This window comes from Sorex fumeus, unplaced genomic scaffold, assembly GCF_029834395.1.
Source record: "Sorex fumeus unplaced genomic scaffold, SorFum_2.1 ptg000020l, whole genome shotgun sequence".
NCBI lineage: Eukaryota > Metazoa > Chordata > Mammalia > Eulipotyphla > Soricidae > Sorex > Sorex fumeus.
In genome coordinates, this window is record NW_026606077.1 from 19,885,255 (window position 1) to 19,907,625 (window position 22,371).

At 39.7% G+C, this 22,371-nt stretch overlaps 1 protein-coding gene across 1 annotated transcript in view; it reads right to left on the bottom strand.

Moving 5' to 3' along the window:
* The window catches only part of POU6F2 (POU class 6 homeobox 2), a 461,711-nt gene that overhangs the window by 310,844 nt on the left and 128,496 nt on the right, over positions 1-22,371 (bottom strand). The window contains exons 3-4 of the mRNA XM_056113393.1: positions 4,930-5,021; positions 1,797-2,025 (exon numbers count right to left, since the gene is read on the bottom strand). Of these exons, the coding sequence (XP_055969368.1) occupies positions 1,797-2,025; positions 4,930-5,021 (321 nt within the window). The remainder of the gene's footprint in view (positions 1-1,796; positions 2,026-4,929; positions 5,022-22,371) is intronic.

The window sequence follows — 22,371 nt, forward strand, 5'->3', positions numbered from 1 at the left end:
AAAATCGAACCATAAACAATTAATTTTTGAAACCTAAGGTATTATCAAAAAACCAAATCTTGAACTATAAACGAGCACTTAAAAGGTTTAAATAAAAGAGATAGATAATATTGATTGAAGTCTGCATTAGATTTCCTTGAAATAGCCAAGTCCTATAATTCTCAGAATACCAAACCTTAATAAAGACACCTAGCAAGCTTGCTTCTCTGACTTCTGTGTCTTAACAGGATTAATGCAAGGCCTAGAAGTTCCAAAGCCTTATGTTTATTTATAATATTAAATATTCCCATAAGCATAATTGTTCAAAAAAGAAGGTTGCATTTTGATAAAGCCCATTTCTTCATTAAGATTTCATCATCCACCTACATTAAAAAGCCTCTTAAACTTTGTTGCTTTTGCTTTCACCTCTTTATTCCTGCCTTATTTGCTTAATCTTAAGATCCTGACCTCCTAAGGCACTCTCAAATCTGAAACAAGTGAAGTTTATGCATTAGTGTGTCCAGGGCATACATGATTTATGAATAGCAGATTCATGGCACAATTTAATGACAAAATCAGAAGAGATTTTGTTTTGAAGTGGAAGTTGAAAAGTGATGATGGAGGATGAGATATTAGAGCTTCTAGCATGAAAAGATGTTTAAGTTGAGTCAACCAGTTAACTTTGTCTATTTCTTAAGTAAACTTGATCTGCTAATCCTGAACTGATATCCAAGCAACTGAAAAAATATTTTAAATTTGTATTCTAATAACTTTCATAACTCATTCTTCACTGTCACTGTCACTGTCCTCCCATTGTTCGAGCAGGCCCAGTAATATCTCCATTGTGACAATTGTTACTGTGTTTGGCATATCGAATACGTCATGGGTAGCTTGCCAGGTTTTGCCGTGCAGGTGAGATACTCTCGGTAGCTTGCCAGGCTCTCCAAGTGGGGCGGAGGAATTGAACTCGGGTCGGCCGTGTTGGCTGCTTAGGAAGGGAAATGCCCTACCCACTGTGCTATCGCTCCAGCCAACTCATTCTTCAATAAAACTAAATGTTAACATTTATATTGGTGGAGAAAACAGATATTTTTGACCTATAGAAATAAAATTTATTTCCTCTTTATAATTATTCTACTAATATTTAGGCTGTTTCCTACCACAATGAGTCTTTCTGACAGTTTTTCATAAATCAGTCAGTGTTGCAGACAAAACCTCTATTTAAAAGAATGATTCTTCCTGAGTAAAATTAGAGACAAATTCTTGTCATAAGGCTGTGGAATAGAAAGGTATGAATACAACTTTGTTTTCTCTTCATACACATGATCTCAAATAATATAATTTTAGTTAATATTCATAACTAAAATAAACTTGTAGGCAAAATTTAAATCATGTCAGTCATTGAAATCTGTATTTGGAGTGCTCTAACTACTTCACATACAAACAGCAATGCCTAACCTTTCTTGGCAGATAGCTGAATGGACTAACTCATTAGATTATAATTGAAATCCTCAAATAATGCTCAATAATTTTACAGCTAACTTCTTGGTGTGTCTTGTATTATGATTGCTCATAAATGCTTCCTGAAGATCTGAAAGTTTCCAAATTTATGTCAGGAAATAAGAACTGATGGAACCCACGGATTAAACAAGCTCAAGATTCACAAACAATCTGAAACTTTGCTTTTTACATAAGGCCTTAATGTCCTTTATGGTGAAAGCAACTCAGAGAAACACTTAGCACTTCAGATATTTGACCACTGGCCAGACCACTGGCCAGAGAATTTCTCCCTGCATGGCACATGTACAATTGGTTACCTTGTAGATTTTGCAATGGCAGAGTCATTATGCCTCCAGCTGCAGCTGCTGCTACCAGCCCTTGGATGTTGGTGAGATTTGCTGTCGGCAGTGTGAGGACCAGTCCTTGCTGCCCTCCGAGCTGTCCAGCCATGTTGAAGGGGATGAGGATGGGCTGGTTGAGGGCGGGGGTACCTCCCGGCATCACACCGGCTACAGCAGAGGCTAACTGCTGTGCTGTTAGAAGTGGCTGCAAGGAAATAGATAATTTTATTTTTCAGTAAAATCAAGAGATTTCAGAGCATTTTCCTTCCATTGAAAGACAGAGACAGCTTCCCCAGAAAATAAAATAAAAAATTGTTTTTTAAAACTGAAATTTTATTATTATTTTGTTAGAAATTTTTATTTGGTTAGGACTTTCTTTGAAAAATTCAAGTATTTTTTAAAATAATGCCTTACATGCATTAATATTCTTGCAGCAAATTTTCATTGGGTCTTACCTTTTTATATTTGGTAAAGGTAAAGGTAAAGGCCCTCCCGTTGATCGTCGATTTGCTCGAGCAGGCCCAGTAACATCTCCATTGGAGACTTTGTTGTTACTGTGTTTGGCATATCGAATACTCTCGGTAGCTTGCCGGGCTCTCCGAGAGGGTTTTATATTTGAAACTCTGATATATTTTGTATTTGAAACTCTGAAATTGTGTTGATCCAGAAAGAGCTAATTAGGTTCAGGAAAATTTAGGGGGGGAGAAGTTGGGGGCTTCAACCATATCAACTAAATGCCAATTTTTTTTAGATAGGTAAGTCTGTAGTGACACCGTGATGCAGATTTAGAAACATGTACATTGGTAGAAACCTTTTCTAAAGTAAATTGAAAAATCCATCTTGAAAGCCACAAAAAATTTTATCTCCTTTGAGTCAGAAGGGGATAACTTTAGGGATAAGGACTGGAGATAAAATTCAATAGGGAAAAATGATGAGTGTTAAAATAATGCATTAAATAAGTTTTTTCTTTTTGGGTCACACCTGGCGATGCTCAGGGGTTACTCCTGGCTTTGCACTCAGGAATTACTCCTGGCGGAGCTCAGGGGACCATATGGGTTGCTGAGAATCGAATCGGGTCCACCGCGTGCAAGGCAAACGCTTTACCTGCTGTGCTATCGTGCCTGCCCCACAATTAATAAATACTGAATATTATTTTTACAGTATTATAATTGATAAGAGATCATAAGTTTTAAAAATAGACTATTGGAAACTTAAAATATTTAAGAATTTTTGTTATCACTTCAATATTTTTTGCCCAGCTAAAATGACATGAATAATAAACATTTATTGTCTACTATTCAGTCAATAGCCATGGCTTGGTATGGAAAGATATGCTTGTAGGTATGTACTTCAGGATGTCTGACAAGGATGACCAGGAAGGGATTACTGCCTGGGCCAGGCCAGGCGACCTGGAAGTTCAATGGCTCCTTGACCCAGGATGTTCTCCATACTCCTAAGGAAGCCACATGAGACAGCCCCAAGTCCATTTTTCTTTTAGAGAAACCAATACAAAAACTCTAATTGGGGGAGTTTCTTTATTGTGGCATAATTTTATAAAAAAAAAAAAAAGAAAGTCCTAAACTTGTAGGTATAGCACTCCCATATGGAGTGGTGATGGGGGCTAAAGGTCAGGAGAGTGGTTCCATCCTTTCTCCTTGTATCTTCTCAAGACATGAACAGATTTAGAGAACAGGGGCTGCTTTATTTAAAGAATGGAGGGGTGGCTGAGCTGCTCTGTGATTCTCCCTTCAGTCAGCAAAAATGGATCCTTCTTGGGAGCTCTGAAGAAGCCCAGAGAGTTGTATAGCCTGATGGAGATACTGTGGGCCTCATCCTAATGCACATGTGCGAATTTACTAAATTCCTGCAAAGTAACTGTGCACCTATTTTATTTTAAAACAAACAAACAAACAAACCAAAGTGTCTCTCCAGGAGTAATATCTGCCAAAGGTGAGACCATGATAAGAGGGAAGTCACATGGTAGCCTTTAGACCTAGACTATAGGCCACAGATTTGAAGTTCGGGGCCTTTGACATTTGAAAAATTTTGAGGTGTGTGAGCTTAAAGCATGGCACACACAGTCCTGCCTGTCACAGTGCCTACCCCTTCTTACTCTCGGGGTCTGTTCTGTGAATTATTTAATCTGGTCTTCCCAGTATGTTGTCACACATGCATGGCATATACCTGTATCTCAGACATGAAGTTACAGAAAAGCTGGTACTGAGAATCCAGTAAGACTGTCTCTATGCTTCAATGGAAGCGCAGACATCTCCCTGACTCTCTGTCCTGGCGCCAAGAGCATCCCAGAACACAGGGAACAGAGAACAGTTGAAATGAGAAAGACCAGCCCAAACTCCAAACTTGGACTTTCAAGACTGAACTTTTAATTCTCAGAGTGCAAAAAGTGATTAATTTCCAGGAACAAGAATGCTAGTAAAAGAGAGATAAATAAATACACATCTTCCAGCTTTCTTTCCCATAAAAGTGGGTGCTGAACTCTGAAAGTGTCACACTAAATGACTGGGGAGGGACCGTGCCCAGTCTTTTGTAATTGTGTTCTACATCTCCATATACGCACACCAGGCTGCAAAAAAACAAATATTGGACTTTAAAAAATAATGAATGCATTTCTTTATTAATGCAGGAGCTGTGTGTGATGTACAGTATTGTCAAACCCAATAAGCTGAACTTGCATTAAAATTGCATTAACTTTTTTATATTAAATCACATCTTGTATTTAAAAAATGGCTATGGTAAGGTTGAAATAACTTAATTTTCTTCACACTCCAGTCATTAAAGTTTTACTTTCTAGAAAACTGCTCGTAACCAGCAGCACAGTTGCTATGGGTTTTAGGAAGGAAAATAAAAGTTCCTGGATGATTAAAAATAGCATTTCCTATTGAAAATGTGAGTTGGGTTACACAAATGCATTTCCCCCCTTGATGTGATTTAATAAATAATATAGTCCTACAGCTTATCATCCAAGAATGTATCATCCTCATTACTCTGTTGGAGTCAACTGGATTTAGCTCATTATTATTTATTTGGCTCTTTATCTGGTCTAACCATTCTAACTGAAGCCTACAAAGAGCAAGTGAGAGATACCAACCTGTGGGCCCACCGGAAATGGGGGGTGGGTCTGGTTGGCCTGGGGTTGGTCTGGAGTCCCTGGGTCTGAGAGTGCCGGGTTTCCTCTGGCCCCTGGAAATAAAAAGAGAGATGCTCTCTTAGTCTAAGATCCAATTACAGAGAGGTGCTCCCGTAGTCTAAGGTCCAACTACAGAGAGGTGCTCCCTTAGTCTAAGGTCCAGCTAGAGTCATGCATGATCCCATTTTCCTGTGATGCCATATAACATGAAGGTGAGGATAAAATGACAGAGAAACTTCAGCACATGAACCACTTGTCAAACTAAGTTAAGTTACCAGACTGTTAGGCTGGCCAGAGTCATTCTGAGAGGTAGAAGGTTGTGACAATAAAGAAAATGATGCCATCAGCGGTCACTCTTATCCACCCACATTATACATCAAATTGCATGGATGAGAGTGTGGAGCATGTGGTGTACCAATGCATCATACATTTTGAAAATTGTATCTTTTATGCATTGGCAAGAAAGCTAATCTAATTACTGAGGACAGAGAAAGCAAGATTCAGAATGCATCTATATGATCCGTTAGGATGGCTTTATCCCCTCAAATCTGTTTGCCTTAAAATGAAGTTTATGAATGGGCTTTTCTCAAAACAAAGCCTGCAACAATTTCACCTACTTCAAGTTCCCCATAAGAATATGGACCTACTTCAGCAAGTTTCCTGAGAGAGTAGGAATCACACATTAACTCCAGGGAGATCCTCTGTGTGCTAGACAAAGAACAAAACTTCTACTTCTGGAATCCTGTCTACTGCCTAAGCATACAAAATAAAATCCCACTCAAACCCAAGTTTTCAAAACATTATTAAGCATTTTATTTAAACATTATTAAGCTCCCGGGAGCGTGCGGCTGCATTTGCAGCCGCGCGACTTTTTATTTACATTCATTTAATTTTTCAGGGTACCTTAAATATCCCACCAACATGTCAGAGCCTGGCAAGCTATCCGTGGTCTATTTGTATGCCAAATCCAGTAAAAAAATGGATCTCATTCCCCTGAACCTGAATACGGAAGAGTCGAGAAGGATGTGGAAGGAGAGGCTGATAAAATTCCAAGGCAGAAATAGACTGCCAAAAGGAAGAAAGACAAAAACGATTGTCTGTACTTTTAATGCACGTACGCTGGAATCTGATGCATCCATCGAGGACCTGATGGTACAAGTGCGAAAGATCAAGTATGACATCATTGGTTTGACCAAAACGAGAAGACATCAATCACATCACACCATTTTTGACACTGGAGAAGAACTGTTTCTTGGAACATGTGACAAAAGAGGCATCGGTGGTGTTCGTATCCTTGTCAACACAAACTTAGCCATAAGCAATGATTCATTCGAATGCCTAACAACCCAAATCGGATGATTACACTTGAATAGATGTGGCTCACTGCCGGCAGTTTCTATCTTTGTTGTCTATGCACCAACATCCAATTATGGTGAAAGAGAAATTGAGAAGTTCTACATGGAGCTGGAGAATTTCTATAAAGATCACACCTTCTACAAGATCATCGTCGGTGATTTTAATGCCAAGATAGGACCAAGAAGATCAGCTGATGAACTCCACATTGGGACCCATGGCCTAGAATGGAACGAACAGAGTGACAGACTGTCTGAGTTCATTATGTCAACCAAGACCTTCCATGGTAACTCACAGTTCCAAAAGTCTGAATCTAAACATTGGACATGGGAGTCTCCCGGTGGATGGTTCCACAATGAAATAGACCACATCATATTCAATAGGCGGTTTTGCCTAACCGATGTTGCTGTTGTCCCAAAATTCCAAACGGGATCGGACCACCGTGTCCTTTGTGCAAAATTCTAACTCACAGAACGAGGAGAAAAGAATGCAAAGTTTAAAAAGAGAACTCCCAGAACGACCACCAACTGGGAGTTCTTTGGCTCTGTTGCAGCAACATGGGAAGATGCTGTCATTGACAACATTGATGAGGAATACGATCAAATGATTCAGCACCTCCATGATTGTGCGAGGAATGCCACGAGAGAAATAACCACAAAAAGCCGCCTTTCTTCGAACACTCTTGAACTTATTCGCCAACGTGGCTTGGCACATGCCTCAGGCAACCGCAAATGAATATCCGAGCTGGCAAAACAATGCAGAGAAGCCATCAAGGATGACCTCAAAGACAAGAGAGCAGCAGTGCTGATAGATGAGGCAGAAGCTGGGAAAAGCATTCGTAATGCCCGCCTGTCCTTCACCAACTACAAGACCAAGATGACTGCCCTCTGACATCCTGATGGATCTATCACATCTTCCAGAAGGGCAATGGAGAAGATTATTCATGACTTCTATTCAGATCTCTTAATAGCCACGTCCACTTGCTCACATACCACATTCCACATGATGGATATGTCGTTCCCAATGTTCTCCCTTCCAAAATCCAATATGCCATCTCGTCGGTAAAGAAACAAACAGCACCTGGCCCAGACAAGATCAGACCTGAACACCTGAAGAACTTACCATCAGTACTCATCAATACTGGATTGGCTCTTCACACGCTACCTGTCTGAATGCAAGGTTCCATCCCAATGGAAAACCAGCAGGACTGTACTACTATACAAGAAGGGAGACATCCATGACATTGGCAACTATCGCCCAATCTGCCTATTGTCTGTCATCTACAAACTGTTCACTCCAGTCATCCTGAATAGGATTAGCAGAACACTAGATGAAGGACAACCATGTGAACAAGCCGGATTCCGAAAAGGATTCAGTACCATCGACCATATCCACATGATTACTAAGCTCATTGAGGTTTCTCAGGAGTTCAAGATGCTGCTCTGTCTAACATTCATTGATTTAAAGAAGGCCTTTGATTCTGTTGAGATGGAAGCGGTCATAGAGGCCCTAGGCAATCAGGGCGTACAAACTCAATACATCAGGATCCTCCATGAGCTCTATTATGGATTCACTACCAGGATCTCACCATTCTACAAAGAAGTGATCATCCTTGTCAAGAGAGGGGTTCAACAGGGTGATACCATTTCACCAAAACTCTTTAGTGCCACCCTCGAGAACATCATGCGACACTGGAATGGGAAAGAATGGGAGTGAAGATAGATGGTCGGCAACTACACCACCTCCACTTTGGTGATGACATTGTTTTAATAACACCAAACATCAGCCAAGTGACACAAATGCTGACTGACTTCGACCGTGAGTGTGGAAAGGTCGAACTACAGCTGTGTCTTACGAAGACAACGTTTATGAGAAACAGCCTCGTTCCTGACTCTCCATTTGCTCTCAACGGAACCACCATCTCCGAATGCAACAGTTATATATACCTAGGTCGAGAAATCAACATGATAAATGACCTGCCACCTGAGTTGTGCAGGAGGAAGCGAGCAGCTTGGAATGCCTTCAAGAGCGTTGAAGAAATAACTAAGAGGACAAAGAACTTCCAGCTATGAGCACATCTCTTCGATTCTACTGTTTTTCCTCCATTAACATATGCCTCAGAGACAGTAAACCCAAACAACTAGACAAATAAATAAAGCTAGCAACAATTGGGGGAGGGACTGTTACTTGTAGCTTTTGCTTTTGTGGCATTTAAAATCCAATCAATTCTCAATCATCTTACCATGATTCTTTTCTAAGTGTTTGTCCCATGAATAGTAAGTGGAAAACAATCTAAACCCTGTTTACTAGAAAGTTGTGGGTGACCTAGGAAAAAAAGATATGATTCTGTCACAGTTATAAATTTTAAAGAAGGTATTATTGGCTCATTTAAAACAAATTCTTCTATATATTCTCCAATGGGACTTATAAATAATGGAAATGGGGGGAAAATACTTCAGCACATTAAACTACAAATAAAATTGACTGCTACATATTATTCAATTGGCTTCTATCTCCACAGTGATGTGTCAATCATAACAGCATTTTATAATAGGATTAAGCAATAAATGTGCAAAGCCATTATGCAGAAATCTGAAAATCTGATTAATTTGTAATATTTTTGTGCAGAAAGTCAGGAATGGACATTGCTTGGGGAATACTTACAAGCATTCTATTGAAATTTCTAAATTGATTTGGAAAAAACTAATAAACACACAGACTTGCTGACATTTTATAAAGTGAATTCTGTCAAAATATGTTTGGCATTTTAATGTTCGTTGTCATTTAATAACAAGGGTAAGATGACCCATCAAAAGATGCCAACAATTTCCCTATAATGTGCAGGAGACCTTCCTTCTAAATTTTTAATACGTGATTTACTTATTATGCTTGAATTGCAGGGCATTTTAGGCCCAAAGTATATTACAAAGTATAAATCTCACAATTTCTGTCCCAAGCCTTATTTTGTCTTATAGTTCTCAGCAGAGTTTCATGTACTTTTATAGAACTAACAAGGTCCCAAAGTGATAATTTTTGTTAAATATTGAGATTAGGTAAATTCTCAAATGGTTCAAAATCCACTTTGGTTTGGTTGTTGAAGATGTTTTAAAATTTGCATTTGCCTCCCATTATTTTATAACCATGAGTTTTTATTTTAGGTACCAGAGTCAGAGTTTTACAATGCACAGAGACTAAAACCTTTCTTTTCACAGAATATAAAAGGAAAAAAATAATTTTTCAATATTAAAAAAATGTCTGTGCTGTGCCAAGCCCTGCAGTGGTCCCTTTCTTTCAGAAGCACCAGCTCGCTTTGGGACTGGGATGCCACTGGATAACGTGCCCGTCATGCTCAGGAGTAGTCGCATGCTCTGTGTCAACAAGATTTTGTGTCCCTTACCTGCAGCTTGGCTCAGATTACATTTGCTTACATTCCATTCTCCATTGCTAGAGGCCCTCTCCAGCACAGTGCAGCTTGTTAGGAAGCTGGTTATTCTCAGAAACTATGTTCGGAGCCGTGCAGGGCAATTCCACACAATTTTCTGTGTAAAATGAAGTCTTTCACAGACTCTCGAGGAGATTATGTGTGCTCTCTTGCCTGGATCAAAAGGTAATGTTTCTTCTTAATGCGCATTTCCATCTCCCTTAAGCACATATATCACACTTTTAACCTTGGAGTACCATAACCCAATCTGTCTGGATGAGAGGCGGCGCCCACAGCAGGGGCCCTCCCGACACAACGGGACTCAGTAGTCAGAATGAAGCCGTGGCTTCAGCTTGGGCTCTCAGTGAACTCTGGAACATCACTGAGAGACCAGGAGGCTAGCTCTTTTCATGGGTATTGACATGAAGCATGAACTTATAAGGTTGGGCATGTTTTTCCTGATCAGGATCTCAGAAATGTGTTTTCTCTCTGGCAGCTCAGATGGCCAGAAAGTGGCCCGTGGTCTGTGCTGAACTGAGTAATCTGTGTTTGCAGATGGTACCTCAAGCTCCAGTAGGCAGCAGGTCCACCAGCTTTTTTTTTTTGGCCTAGCCCTGGATAGACATTTCATTTGTACTGATTAAATACTCCACTAGATGTTTGACTTTTAATTGGGAAGTGCTACAGTTCGTTTCAGGTAGGTATAGACAGTCAACAGTCTACCATGTATGTTCCAAAATAAACTTTGTGGATTTTTAAATGATGTTTTGTGTTTACACAGCTTGTAGCACCTTAGCACTGTCCTTCCATTGTTCATTGATTTGCTTGAGTGGGCACCAGTAACGTCTCTATTGTGAGACTTGTTACTCTTTTTGGCATATTGAACATGCCATGAGGAGCTTGCCAGGCTCTGCCATGTGAGCGGGATAGTCTCAGTAGCTTGCCGGGCTCTCTGAGAGAGATGGAGGAATCGAACCTGGGTCAGCTGTGTGCAAGGCAAACACCCTACCCGCTGTGCTATAGCTCCAGCCTTTACACAACTTACCCCATTTATTTCATTTTTATTGAAATACTGTGAGATGCACAGTTGTAAAGTTGTTCATGATTGGGTTTCGTGCTCCAACACAATGTTGGAACATGTTCCAATACCCATCCCTTCATCCGTGCACGTTTCCCACCACCAATGTTCCCATTTTCCCTTCTGCCTACACCGCCCTCTCCCGCACCGCCTCCCAGCCTACCTTTACAGCAGCCTCTTTCCTTCTCTTTCTCTCTCTCTCTCTCTCTCTCTCTCTCTCTCTCTCTCTCTCTCTCTCTCTCTCTCTCTCTCTGTCTCTCTGTGTCTGTTTCTGTCTGTCTCTCTCTCCTCTTAGGCATTATGGTTTGCAATACAGGTACTGAAAAATTAACATGTATACCCCTAAACATCCTTTCAACACTCAGTTCTTGTCCAGAATGATCATTTCCAACTATCATTGTCACAGTGGTCTCTTCTCTGTCCTAACCGCCCACACTCCCCCTCCACACTTGTGGCAGGCTTCCAGTCCTCCTGGCCCTCATTTCTACTGTTCTTGAGTATTAATCTTTACATTATTACCTTATTGGCAAGTTCTTCCTAAACTTGGATATTAAAAGCCGTTGAGCGGTTTGGCATTAAAGATTAAAAGGACTCTTTTGTTTTACTTTTAATTTTTAGGCCACGCCTGGCTGTGCTCAGGGCTTATTCCTGGCTCTGCACTCAGGGATCACTCCTGGTGGGGCTCAGGGACCATAAGGGATGCTGGGGACTGAACTCATGTCATCTGAGAGAAAGTCAAGTTCCCACCATGCTAGTGCTCTGGCTCCCATACTAAGGGCTCTTACATTTAAAAATCTGATCGGGTTTCAATTTTGCCCAGGCATTTAATTTATGTGAATTTACGTTTGTTTTCCCACTCCTTTAGGCATTAGCTTCTGCTTGTAAATGCCCAGGATAATGATGCTAGCTCCCTAATGGCATTTGTGAGAGGACTAAGTGAACAAATATACTTGCAAATTTCCTGGAACAAAGCATCCTTGCTGGTTAAGTAATAGTCCCCTTGACAACATTACCTAACATTATTTTGAATCTAAGATATTGTTTAAGAATAAATAACTTGTCTCTAATATTCACCTGCCTGAGATCTTGCATACACAGTCCTCAACCACTCCTATACCACCCTTCCTTCACTGGTACCATTTGATGAAGGTCTGGAGCTGAACTCCAGAATCAGGCCTGCAACTGCTGCTAAAACAAGTTCTTTCCATAATATGTTTCTTTTCATCCAAGGTCAGATAATCAGGAAATAGGACACAAAGATGCTGCCACATCACTTCCAAATTCTTACACAAGCCATGTTGTAGGTCAGAGACTCTAACTCAGGTCTGTGAGTATGAATGGTTTGTGGAAAACCCTAAATTCAAAAAGGTCTGCATTCTTCTTGAGAATACTGATGGAACATTGAAGCTGTGAAGGATAGCTATATTTTATAAAACTGTCTTGTGAGTGCAGAGCACGGGGGAAGAAACAGTGACTTAAATGTTTCCCAGTATGTCTGAATCTCTTTTGTGCTGAGGGCACCATAAGCAATTGCTTTTATGAAGGGCAGAGGGTCATCAGCCAGCATTCCTCCTTCGAAGTCCAAGTTTCTGAACCTGGAACTTCTTCTCTCATAATCCTGATTGACTTCTAGTTTAGGAAAGGGAAGCATGAGCCCAGGTGATGATTGCTGAAGGAATGTAAAGGCTGATTTTAAAAGGATTGAAATATAAATTTAACATAGCTACAAATGTTCTTTGCAAATATAGAGAAAACTGATAAAGTCTGTCATGAAAATAATCATTAAGAATGAAAACAGTTAAAAATTGATTAGGAGTTTGATAAACTAGGATAAAACTTTTATGAGGTGTAATATATGACAATATTAGTTGCAAGTATATATATAAGACTTGATATTTTTTATTTTTCAAAATGATCACCATAGTAAGCCTAGTTGAATTAATTCCCATATATAGTTAGAAGATAATTATTTTTTCTTAAGGAATTTTAATATGTATTCACTTTGCAACTTACAAGAATGAAACACAGTATCATTAAACTTAGAGCCATGATGTACTTTGCATCCCCAGGATGTCCTTATTGTATAACTAACTTAGACTTCTTTAACCTCTTTAATTTATTTACCCACCCCCTGACTCTGGTAGGCACTAATCTGTTCTCTGTATCTATAATTTTGGGGGTTTTTTTGACACTACATAAAAGTAGGATCACAAATACAACTGGCATGTCTTTGTCTGATTTATTTTACTTAGCATAGTGTTCCCAACATGCATCTATATTGAAGCAAATGGTAAGATTTTATTCTTTTTTATGAATGATCATTGTCTCGTTCTGTGTATATATGTATGTGTGTATATATTTATATATGATACATATACACCCAGTGAGGACAGTCAGGCGCGGGGGCAGGAGACTCATAGAAAACAATTATTTTGTGCATTCATCCACTGAATGTTTCTGTATCTTGACTTTTAAAAGTAATGCTCCAATAAACTTAGAGTTGCATATATCCTTCTGAGCTAGCATTTTCATTTGGGTATGATGAATACCTTGCATTGGAATTGCTCCAATGACAGGGTTTGTTGTTGTTGTTGTTGCTGTTGTTGTTTTGGAGCTATACTCGTGGTGCTCAAGCCATACTCCTAGCTCTGTGCTCAGGGAACCACTGCTGGTGGGCTCACGGGATCCATATGAAATGCTGGGATAGAACGTGGGTAGGCCACATGCAAGGCAAATGCTTACCTATTGCTCCAGCCCCGCCATTGATAGTTTTATTTAGAATTTTTGGAGATACCTCCATATGGTTTCACACAGTGGCTGCTACAACTTACCTTTCTACCAATACATGTAGATTACCCTTTCTCTATATCCTCACCAACACTTGGTATTTCTTATCTTTTTGATAGCAAGCTGTTCTCACAGGTGTAAGGTAGAATTTCATGGTTCATCTGATTTGCATTTCCTTGATAATTAACTTCAACTGCTTTCTTATCTACCTGTTAGTCTACTCAGATCCTCTGCCTAAAATTGTTTGTAATTGAGTTGTTAAAAAGTATTTTTTATTTTTTTAATTTTTATTAGTGAGACACCATGAGGTACAGTTGTAGACTTACAAATTTTTGAGCTTGGGTTTCAATTATACAATGATCAAATACCCATCCCTCCACCAGTGCCCATTTCCCACCACCAAAGTGCTTGCTAGTCAGAATATTGGCTCATTCAACATCATTTTTCCAATGCTAACCTCCACCTAGAACCTAATGTTAAGAGGTCTGTCTGCAGGCCTCTTCACTCTTAAGGACATGGGCTATGAGTAGAACCAAGAGGCGTAATTACTACAAGCTCTGGACATCCCCCTTCAATCCCTTCCCCAGGAGAGAGTTTCTTAAAATAACATACTCTCCCAGCCCTGGCACCTGAAAACGTCCAGAACTCAACAGCCACCATGCTCACAGCTGCTCTCCACACCCTCAGACCAGCCTCACCCATGAGTGAATCTGCAGAAAAACCCAAGTATGAAGGACTTGTGACTAAAAACTTGGTGGGAAGGTGTAATGGTGGTAGGATTGGTATTTGAATGTTACATGTAATCAAATATTGTGAACTACTTTATAAAAATAAAATTAAATTTAAAAAAGAAAGTTACACATTGTGTATAAAGTCACTTCTTCTTTTGCATACTTTCCTCTTCCTTCCCTGACCCCTCTTCTACCTTCAATTTTATGTAAAAGGTTTTTATTAAAGCAAAGAAAACTTTGCACCTCTTGGTTGCTCTGAAAGTAAAATTTGTATCTGTTGCAACACTGAGTTTTAAATCTCTTCCCCTATTTTTGGAGTTGATTCTTCTTATCATTTTAAGAACACATATGAGATTTTTAATACTGAGGTGGCACACTACTTTCTGGAATCTCCCTCTAGTTCCTTTGAAAAAAAGATATGATGACTGCATTATCATTATTGTAGTAGCCACTGTAAGAAACTGTATGGAGGTTCCTTCAAAAACTTAAAATAAAACCAAAGGATCCAGCAATTCCAATTCAAGGTATTCATCCCACCCAACTGAAAATGCCAGTTCAGAAGGAGATAGGCAACTCTAAATTCACTGCAGCATTACTTACAAAAGCCAAAATATAGAAACATCCTAGGTTGAGAAGAATTGCAAATATGAATTGTCCATCTCATATAAACCAGTCCCACTTTCTCCGGTATGTCAACCATTCCTCCAACCTTCAGTTCACATGGTTCCTTTGTTAATAACCCATGCATTTTTAATGAATCGGGTTCTTCAGAGGGAGAGTTTGGGTTTCCATTCTCTATGCATTAGTGCAAACATAATCACATGAAGGTCATGGGCATCCTTCAGCTTTACTGGAATTCATGCCTTTTTCACAGTGTGCTGTTTTCACCGGGGACTGAGGTGACACAAAGGTTGCTTATTAGGAGATGGACAGTTGGATGCATTATTATTTTATGTTGGGCACATGAACCCAGCTAAGCAGGGCAAAAGGCCCTTCTAAATTAAATGTCCATTTCTTTCGATTTCTTCCAGATTATAAAATGCCAAAGAGGGAGTGGAAGTGTCTTTAAAAATCTTTTCAGCATCACTGCCACTGTTGGTCACATTTTAATGTCGAACAGGATTTCTTTATTACATTGGCCACACGTGAATCTATGTACAGAACATTGTGCAATTCCCAGTGGAACTGGAGACTAATGCTATAAGCCACTCGAAAATCAAGCATTTGTTAATTCATATATGGGTTAACATGTTCTTGAAAATTTGTTGTCAAGTACTTATAACTTTCCTCTGAGGTCTGGGGAACCAGAAAAATCTGATGACATGAATATGAACAACAGATTCCATTTTCTTCTGCTAGGTCACTCACTTGGCTTATTGGGGAGGGAAAACCAGTTTTTTTTTTTTGAGAGAGAGAGAGAGAGAGAGAGAGAGAGAGAGAGAGGAGGCTCTAGGTCATAAGTCAGTTAAGTGCTGATTTTTCTCTAAAGGCTGCATGCATGAATAAGAACTAAAAGGGAGAGTTGACATATTTAGAAAAGGCATAATATGTCTGATTAGTTGATATGCTTAATTATTATTTAGTTCTACATGTAGGTTTGTCCTATGTGAACTACAAAAGTTGTTTTTTTTATTTTTATTAGTGAGACATCATGAGGTACAGTTGTAGACTTACAAATTTTGTGCTTGGGTTTCAATTACACAATGATCAAATACCCATCCCTCCACCAGTGCCCATTTCCCACCACCATGGATCCCAGTATCCCTCCCACCCCCCATCTCCCACATCCCACCCTGCCTCTGTGGCAGAGCATTTCCCTCTGTTCTCTCTCTCCTTTTGGGTGTTGTGGTTTGCAAAAGAGGCATTGAGTGTCAATCATGTTTGGTCTATAGTCTACTATATGCTTCTCCCATCCTGAGAGGATCCTCCCAACACCCTTTATTTGGTGCTCCCCAAAAGTTTTTTTTAAATAACTTCTTTTCTAGTTCTCCAAATTTAGTATCTTTCCCTCAGTCTTCCTCTGACAATTTTTTTTCATTTGTCATTTGTTTTCACATCATAAAGGAATGATAAATTTCTGTCATATCCAAGCCAATAAAAGTCTCAATTTCTGTAAATGCTTTCTCTCAAAAGAGAAATGATGATGATGATGATGATCACAATAATGATGATGTGTGTGAGAGAAAGTCATCAGACATATTTAACAAAATACATGATGGACTGTTGGCATAGAGTCAGATTTAGGGTTAGGTTTCTCTCCTGAAGACTTTTGTCTGTCACCTCCTGAAGCTGGGACTGTGGCTTAAATGATACAGCTCCTGCCTTACATGTTTGAAGCCTTATTTGAATCCCTGGCTTTGAGTAACTTCTAAGCATTGCAGAGTAAAGACTTGGAGTGAGGAACACTGCTGGGTATATCCATCTCGGCCCTACACTTAGCACCGTCAAATGGTGCAACAATCATAACAGAACCATGCTCTATGTCACCTTTCTGCCTCCTGACACAGGCTCTGGCATGTTATATGGGCATATTGCATGTAGACATGTTGATATTTATGAAGATTGCAGCAAGTTGCTATTCTTGGTAGATGCAGATATGTGTATGGTATATGGATAGAGATATGTGTCAAGTTGATTTGAAAACATTTAGACATAGATCTTAAATCACCTATAAATGGTTTGCTTCATTTTAAAAATGGCTTTTTAAATCTAGGAAACTGGGCTCATTTCAGAGCTCTTCTCTGGCATAGTCATTACTTAGGTCAGACAGTCCATAGATGATGTCATCGTTCTGAACTGATGCCTAGCCGGGTCCCATGAAAGTGAAGTCCACATCCACCCTGTGCTTTACTGCCCATATCTGCAGTCTCCTTTCGTGTTTCATGCTTGTTTAGCCCTACTCTAGATGGACACATAATTTGTGAGACTCACGGTAGGGCGTTTGCCTTACAAGTGGCCAACATGGCCGACACGAGTTCGATTCCTCCGCCCCTCTCGGAGAGCCTGGTAAGCTACCCATGATGTATTTGATACGCCGAACACAGTAACAACAAAGTCTCACGATGGAGACGTTACTGGGCCCGCTCGAGCAAAAATCGATGAACAACGGAAGCATCGTTCTGTTCTGACCGTTCAGTGCCAAAGGAAAATGCAGTCCCTGTCCTGTGGATGGGAAGTGAGGTAAATTCTGCCCCCCTCCCACCCCCACCCCCCACTGGGCTGTTGCCTCCATCCACAGCAGATAGGTGCACTGAATGGAGGCTCTCCACTGGTCTGTGCTGTACATCTGGTTCAAAAATGACAGGAAAGTCCTCACTTCACACTGAACAGAGAATATATTAAGGGCTACACCTGAGCCTCGGCCCCTAAAGAAGGATGAAATGAGAAGGGAGCAACCACACGTGGGCTTCAGTGCTCAGGGGAACAGGTAGATGACGACCCTACCCTACCAAGTAGGTGACAGAATAGTGCGTGTTTGCTAGAGTCTCACCCAAATGTGCTGTGCACCCATCACTCTTAACTCACAAACCAGTAATTAAAAGATAGATTGTGGATATCAATTCTCAATGATTTATTCCTAAAATGAGAACTCAAAGTTTGAATTCCTTAAGGAAGAAATCATTAAAAGACATTTTGTCTTTTCTCAGTTATACAGTTGACACTTGAAAAACACAAGGGTGAGGTAACCCATACATTAAAAAAATCTGAATATAACCTTGATTCCCTAAAATAGTAACTATGCGGTCTGGAGAGATAGTACAGTGGGTAGGGAGCTTGCATTACACACAGTTGACCCAAGTTCAATCCCTGGCACTCTGTATGATCCCCCAAGCTCTACCAAGGATTATCCCTGAATGCAGAGCCAAAAGACAGTTCTGAGCACTCCTGTGTATGGCCCCCAAAGCTAAAAATAAACAAATAGTAAAAAGGTCACTATGATTATATCTTGGTATGCGTGGTTTATTGTTTTAAACACCACCAAAACTAAACTCTGTTGAAACTTAAGGCACCCCTGCATATCTCCCTCAGATGTTGATTAGTTGAATCTACAGAAGCAGATACTGGATAGAAAGAAAGGAATACGAATGAAGGTGGATTCATGTATTTCAAACCTATCCAAATGTAGTATACTACTGTCCTCGATAATGGAGTTTTACTGGCATTAAAAACACCTGCAGATCCCCTCTCCTGCTGCTGCAAGATGTCCCCGAGCTTGGCAAGGCTATGTGACATAAGTAGTAAGACCTAGAAATTGGCTCAGTCAGAAAGTTCTCCCAGATTGCTTACACGAGGTAAAATATAAAAAATTACTAAGAATTACCTTTAAATATGCCTGTAAAAATGGGGAAGCTGTTCAGTCATCTGCCTCCAGATATAAGCAGTGGTGTGGGGAGGGAGGGAGGGGCTGTCAGGGGCTGCATTATTTTGGTGGAGAGAAGGAGCTGAAATCTAGTCAAGTTTTCACCTAATACTTGTGGTCAGCTCAGAGTCCCTGTATGTAATCCCTCTACAATATCCCATTCAGCCTCCTCGACCAACAATTGAGCTACTCTCTGTGTAAGGGCCCTTTGCAGTTCTATAGATCTACAGAGCTGTCCCGCCAAAGATTTTTTTGAAGTGTCTTCAGTTTACTGACACTTAGATGAATATCTGGAAACTTGACCTTAAGAGGGAGGTGGGAACTCAAACAGAGAGAGCTGTATCAGGGTGACAATGATCTCAACTTACCACTCAGATGGAAGCTCCCAAGACCACAGACAGAACCAGTCACTCTTTCCTTCCCATACCCTCTCCACCTCGAAGAAGTCTGAACTTTATATCACCTGTCACTCTGACATTCAAAAAACTGATTTAACCATGAGCCACAACAGAAAAGAATCATTATTCCAATAGAAACTGATGGCTTCTGCATGTACTCATATCTAATAATATACAAGCTACATGATCTGAGACCCCCCCAGTGCAGGAAATTAGTGGGTGCCTGTATCTGTAGTGACTGCACTTGTGACTACAAATGCAAAAGATGAAATAATCTCAGAGCATTCCCTTTTCTAGATGTTAAAATTTCACAAGAGCATTTAAAATGGTGAGAAAGATGTATCACATTTAATTTTGCCAAGTAAAAACATAAAAAGTCCCCGAACAGTTGTGTGAGACTGGAGAGATAGAACAGCAGGTAGGGTGCTTTCCTCATACGTGGCTGACTGGGGTTCGATCCCCAGCACTACATACAGTCTCCTGAGCCTCACTAAGAGTGATCCCTGAGCAAAGAGCAAGGAGTCAGCTTAATAAAAGCCAACTGTGGCCCAAAACCTAATAAAGAGAAAACAAAAACATTCTGCTGTGTGCTATCAGTACCATAAAGTGAAAACACGTTGGAATCTTTCTGCTACATCAGAGACATGCTCTTCATTTATAGGACCATTCTACAAGTTGAGGAAATCATGCTAAAATTCAACTAGGAATGACTCTGTAAATCACAATGATTTGTGTGTGTGTATATGTGTGTGTGTGTGTGTGTGTGTGTGTGTGGTGTTTATTGAAACTTATTTAGGAAGACATGAGGTGAGAGAAAGGGAGAAGAGCATGCCCAAGAGAGAACACAGGCTTCTCCAGAGTGGAAATAAGCAAGCAGAAAAACAGCGACAAGCAAAATACTTGTTCAAGGTAGAACAAGGGCTTAAAGGGGAAGCCTCATGATGCTTTAATAAAATAAAAATGTAAAAAATAAAACAAAAATTATGCATAAAGAAAAGAAACTTAGCTTGAAGAAAAACTTACTGCCTTGTAACTCCCTCTTCAGTTCCCCACTGATCAGTAACTGTTTGTGATAGAGAGACATTGATCCATCAAAAAGAATGTGGGAGCTTCTCCACCTGCTGAAATTTGAGGAATTAGAGCAAAGGCTCTCTATTCACTCCTCTAGGTCCAGGCACTGACAAAAACATTCCTGAAACACTCATTTTTTAATTTTTAAAATTTTTAAATTTTTTTTGAGGGGTTCACACCTGGCTATGCACAGGGATTGCTCCTGGCTCTGCACTCAGGAATTATTCCTGGCGGTGCTCAGGAAACCATATGGGATGCTGGGAATCAAACCTGGGTCAGCTGCATGCAAGAAAAATGTCCTACCCACTGTGTTATCGCTCCATCCTAACACTCATCCTTTTGAGTAACTAATTACTCTCTTCTCTCAAGCCACGCTTTTTAAAACATGAATATAATTTTCCTTATGTTTATACTTATATCTAAAGTTCTATGTGCCAATTAATATACTGATTACTCCCTTTATGTTACTTTACCAATCTTTATAATGCATCTATGAGGTACAATGATTATAATGTCTATTTATACTAGAAACTAGCTTTATAGAGGTTGACTTTCTGTCTGCAACTAACCGCTAATGTTCACTGAATACCACAATAGGCCAAACACTTTCCACATATTTTACATACATTTTCTCACTTAATCACCAGAGAAGACTATTATTTACCACTATTACTAATCCCAGTCTACAGAAGTGGAAACTAAGGTCTGAGTTAAATTTTGTTTTAACCTTTCTTCCTTTCCTCCATTCCTACATCCCATTCTCCTCTTATACCTTTCTTGTCACTTCTTCCTTCCCACCTTGGTGACGTTTAAAATACCAAACATTTATCAGAAAATATCAACAGACTGTAATATCCTATACATCCTATATTCTCCATGAGAATGTGGGAAAATAAAAACATTGAAGAGGAATACTCTCTATTACAGTAATAACACTCAACCACTTCTTACCCCATGCGACATAGTGGAAAGATTCCCAGTGAAGACGTTCGCAGCAAGAAGAGATAGTCATATATCTTCAAAGGAAAGCATATATATCCTTTTTAAAACACAATAGAAATGATACCAAATGTAGCTCAATATCTTTGCTTAGTGATTTGTGGCAATTTTCCTGACACTTTCTCCTTCCATATCCATATTTTTGCCTTCCCATTTGTGAAGGTCCATGAAGATAAGAGTTTGGCCTATCCATTTTCGTAATTTACTCTGAGAACACCACTTGTTTTTTCAAAAGTAGCCAAAGCATCACTTTAAAATTGGGGAATAAAATTTTTAAATCCCTTAAAGCTGAAATAAAACTAAATTTCTGCACAGATACTCCAAAAGGGTAGCATTTGCAATCATTCTTGCTTGCAGCTAAAGATTGGTGAAAGTGGGGTCATTTTGAACTCAGCGAAGGACAGGAGGGAAATACCCCCAGAGGAATTACATTGCATGAAATTGTAGCATCATACCTAGTTAGCAACCTCTTACAGTAATGGAACTCCTATGACAGTATGACAACACAAAATTGTGCAAGAAGAGAAGGATGTCATACAACTCACTATGAAAAAATTGCCAAATGCTACAAAACCTCGGAGTGGAAGGTAACAGAACACTTTACCTCTGAGAGGATTAAATATATCTAGCATATGAAAACTCAAATTAATGGTCTGTCATAGATTGCTGGTTATATTCCCCCCATCCCACCGAGAGCAATATATATATACATATATATATATATATATATTGAAACAGCCAGGAAGCTACCCCAATTCCTAAGTCTCTGATCATTTTGTTTTACTTGCTCTATTTATTTCTTAGCATTACTGTAATTGAAAAACTATCTATTACTAAAAGGTGCTATTAACTTGAGTGCATTCATATAGTGTTATATCACTAATAGAACTTAGGTCATATTCTTTTATCCTTTTAGTGGAGCATTATTTTGTTGTCCTCTTGTTGTGAAGAGTTTGCTTCACTTAAAGTCAAATAGAACAAAAGCTTCATAGAATTTGTTCAGATTATTTTAATCATTATTTTAGCTCACTTTTTGACAGTATCAAGTATATAGTAATTTCCACTTGCTATATTAGCTTGGCAATCCAAGCTACTCGGATTGGAGTCGAGCATCCTCCACCCAGATCCTCCAAATTCCAGTAGGCGGGGGTCACACCCACCATCTGGCCCCCTTGGACCCCTGGCACTGTGTAATCCCATCAACG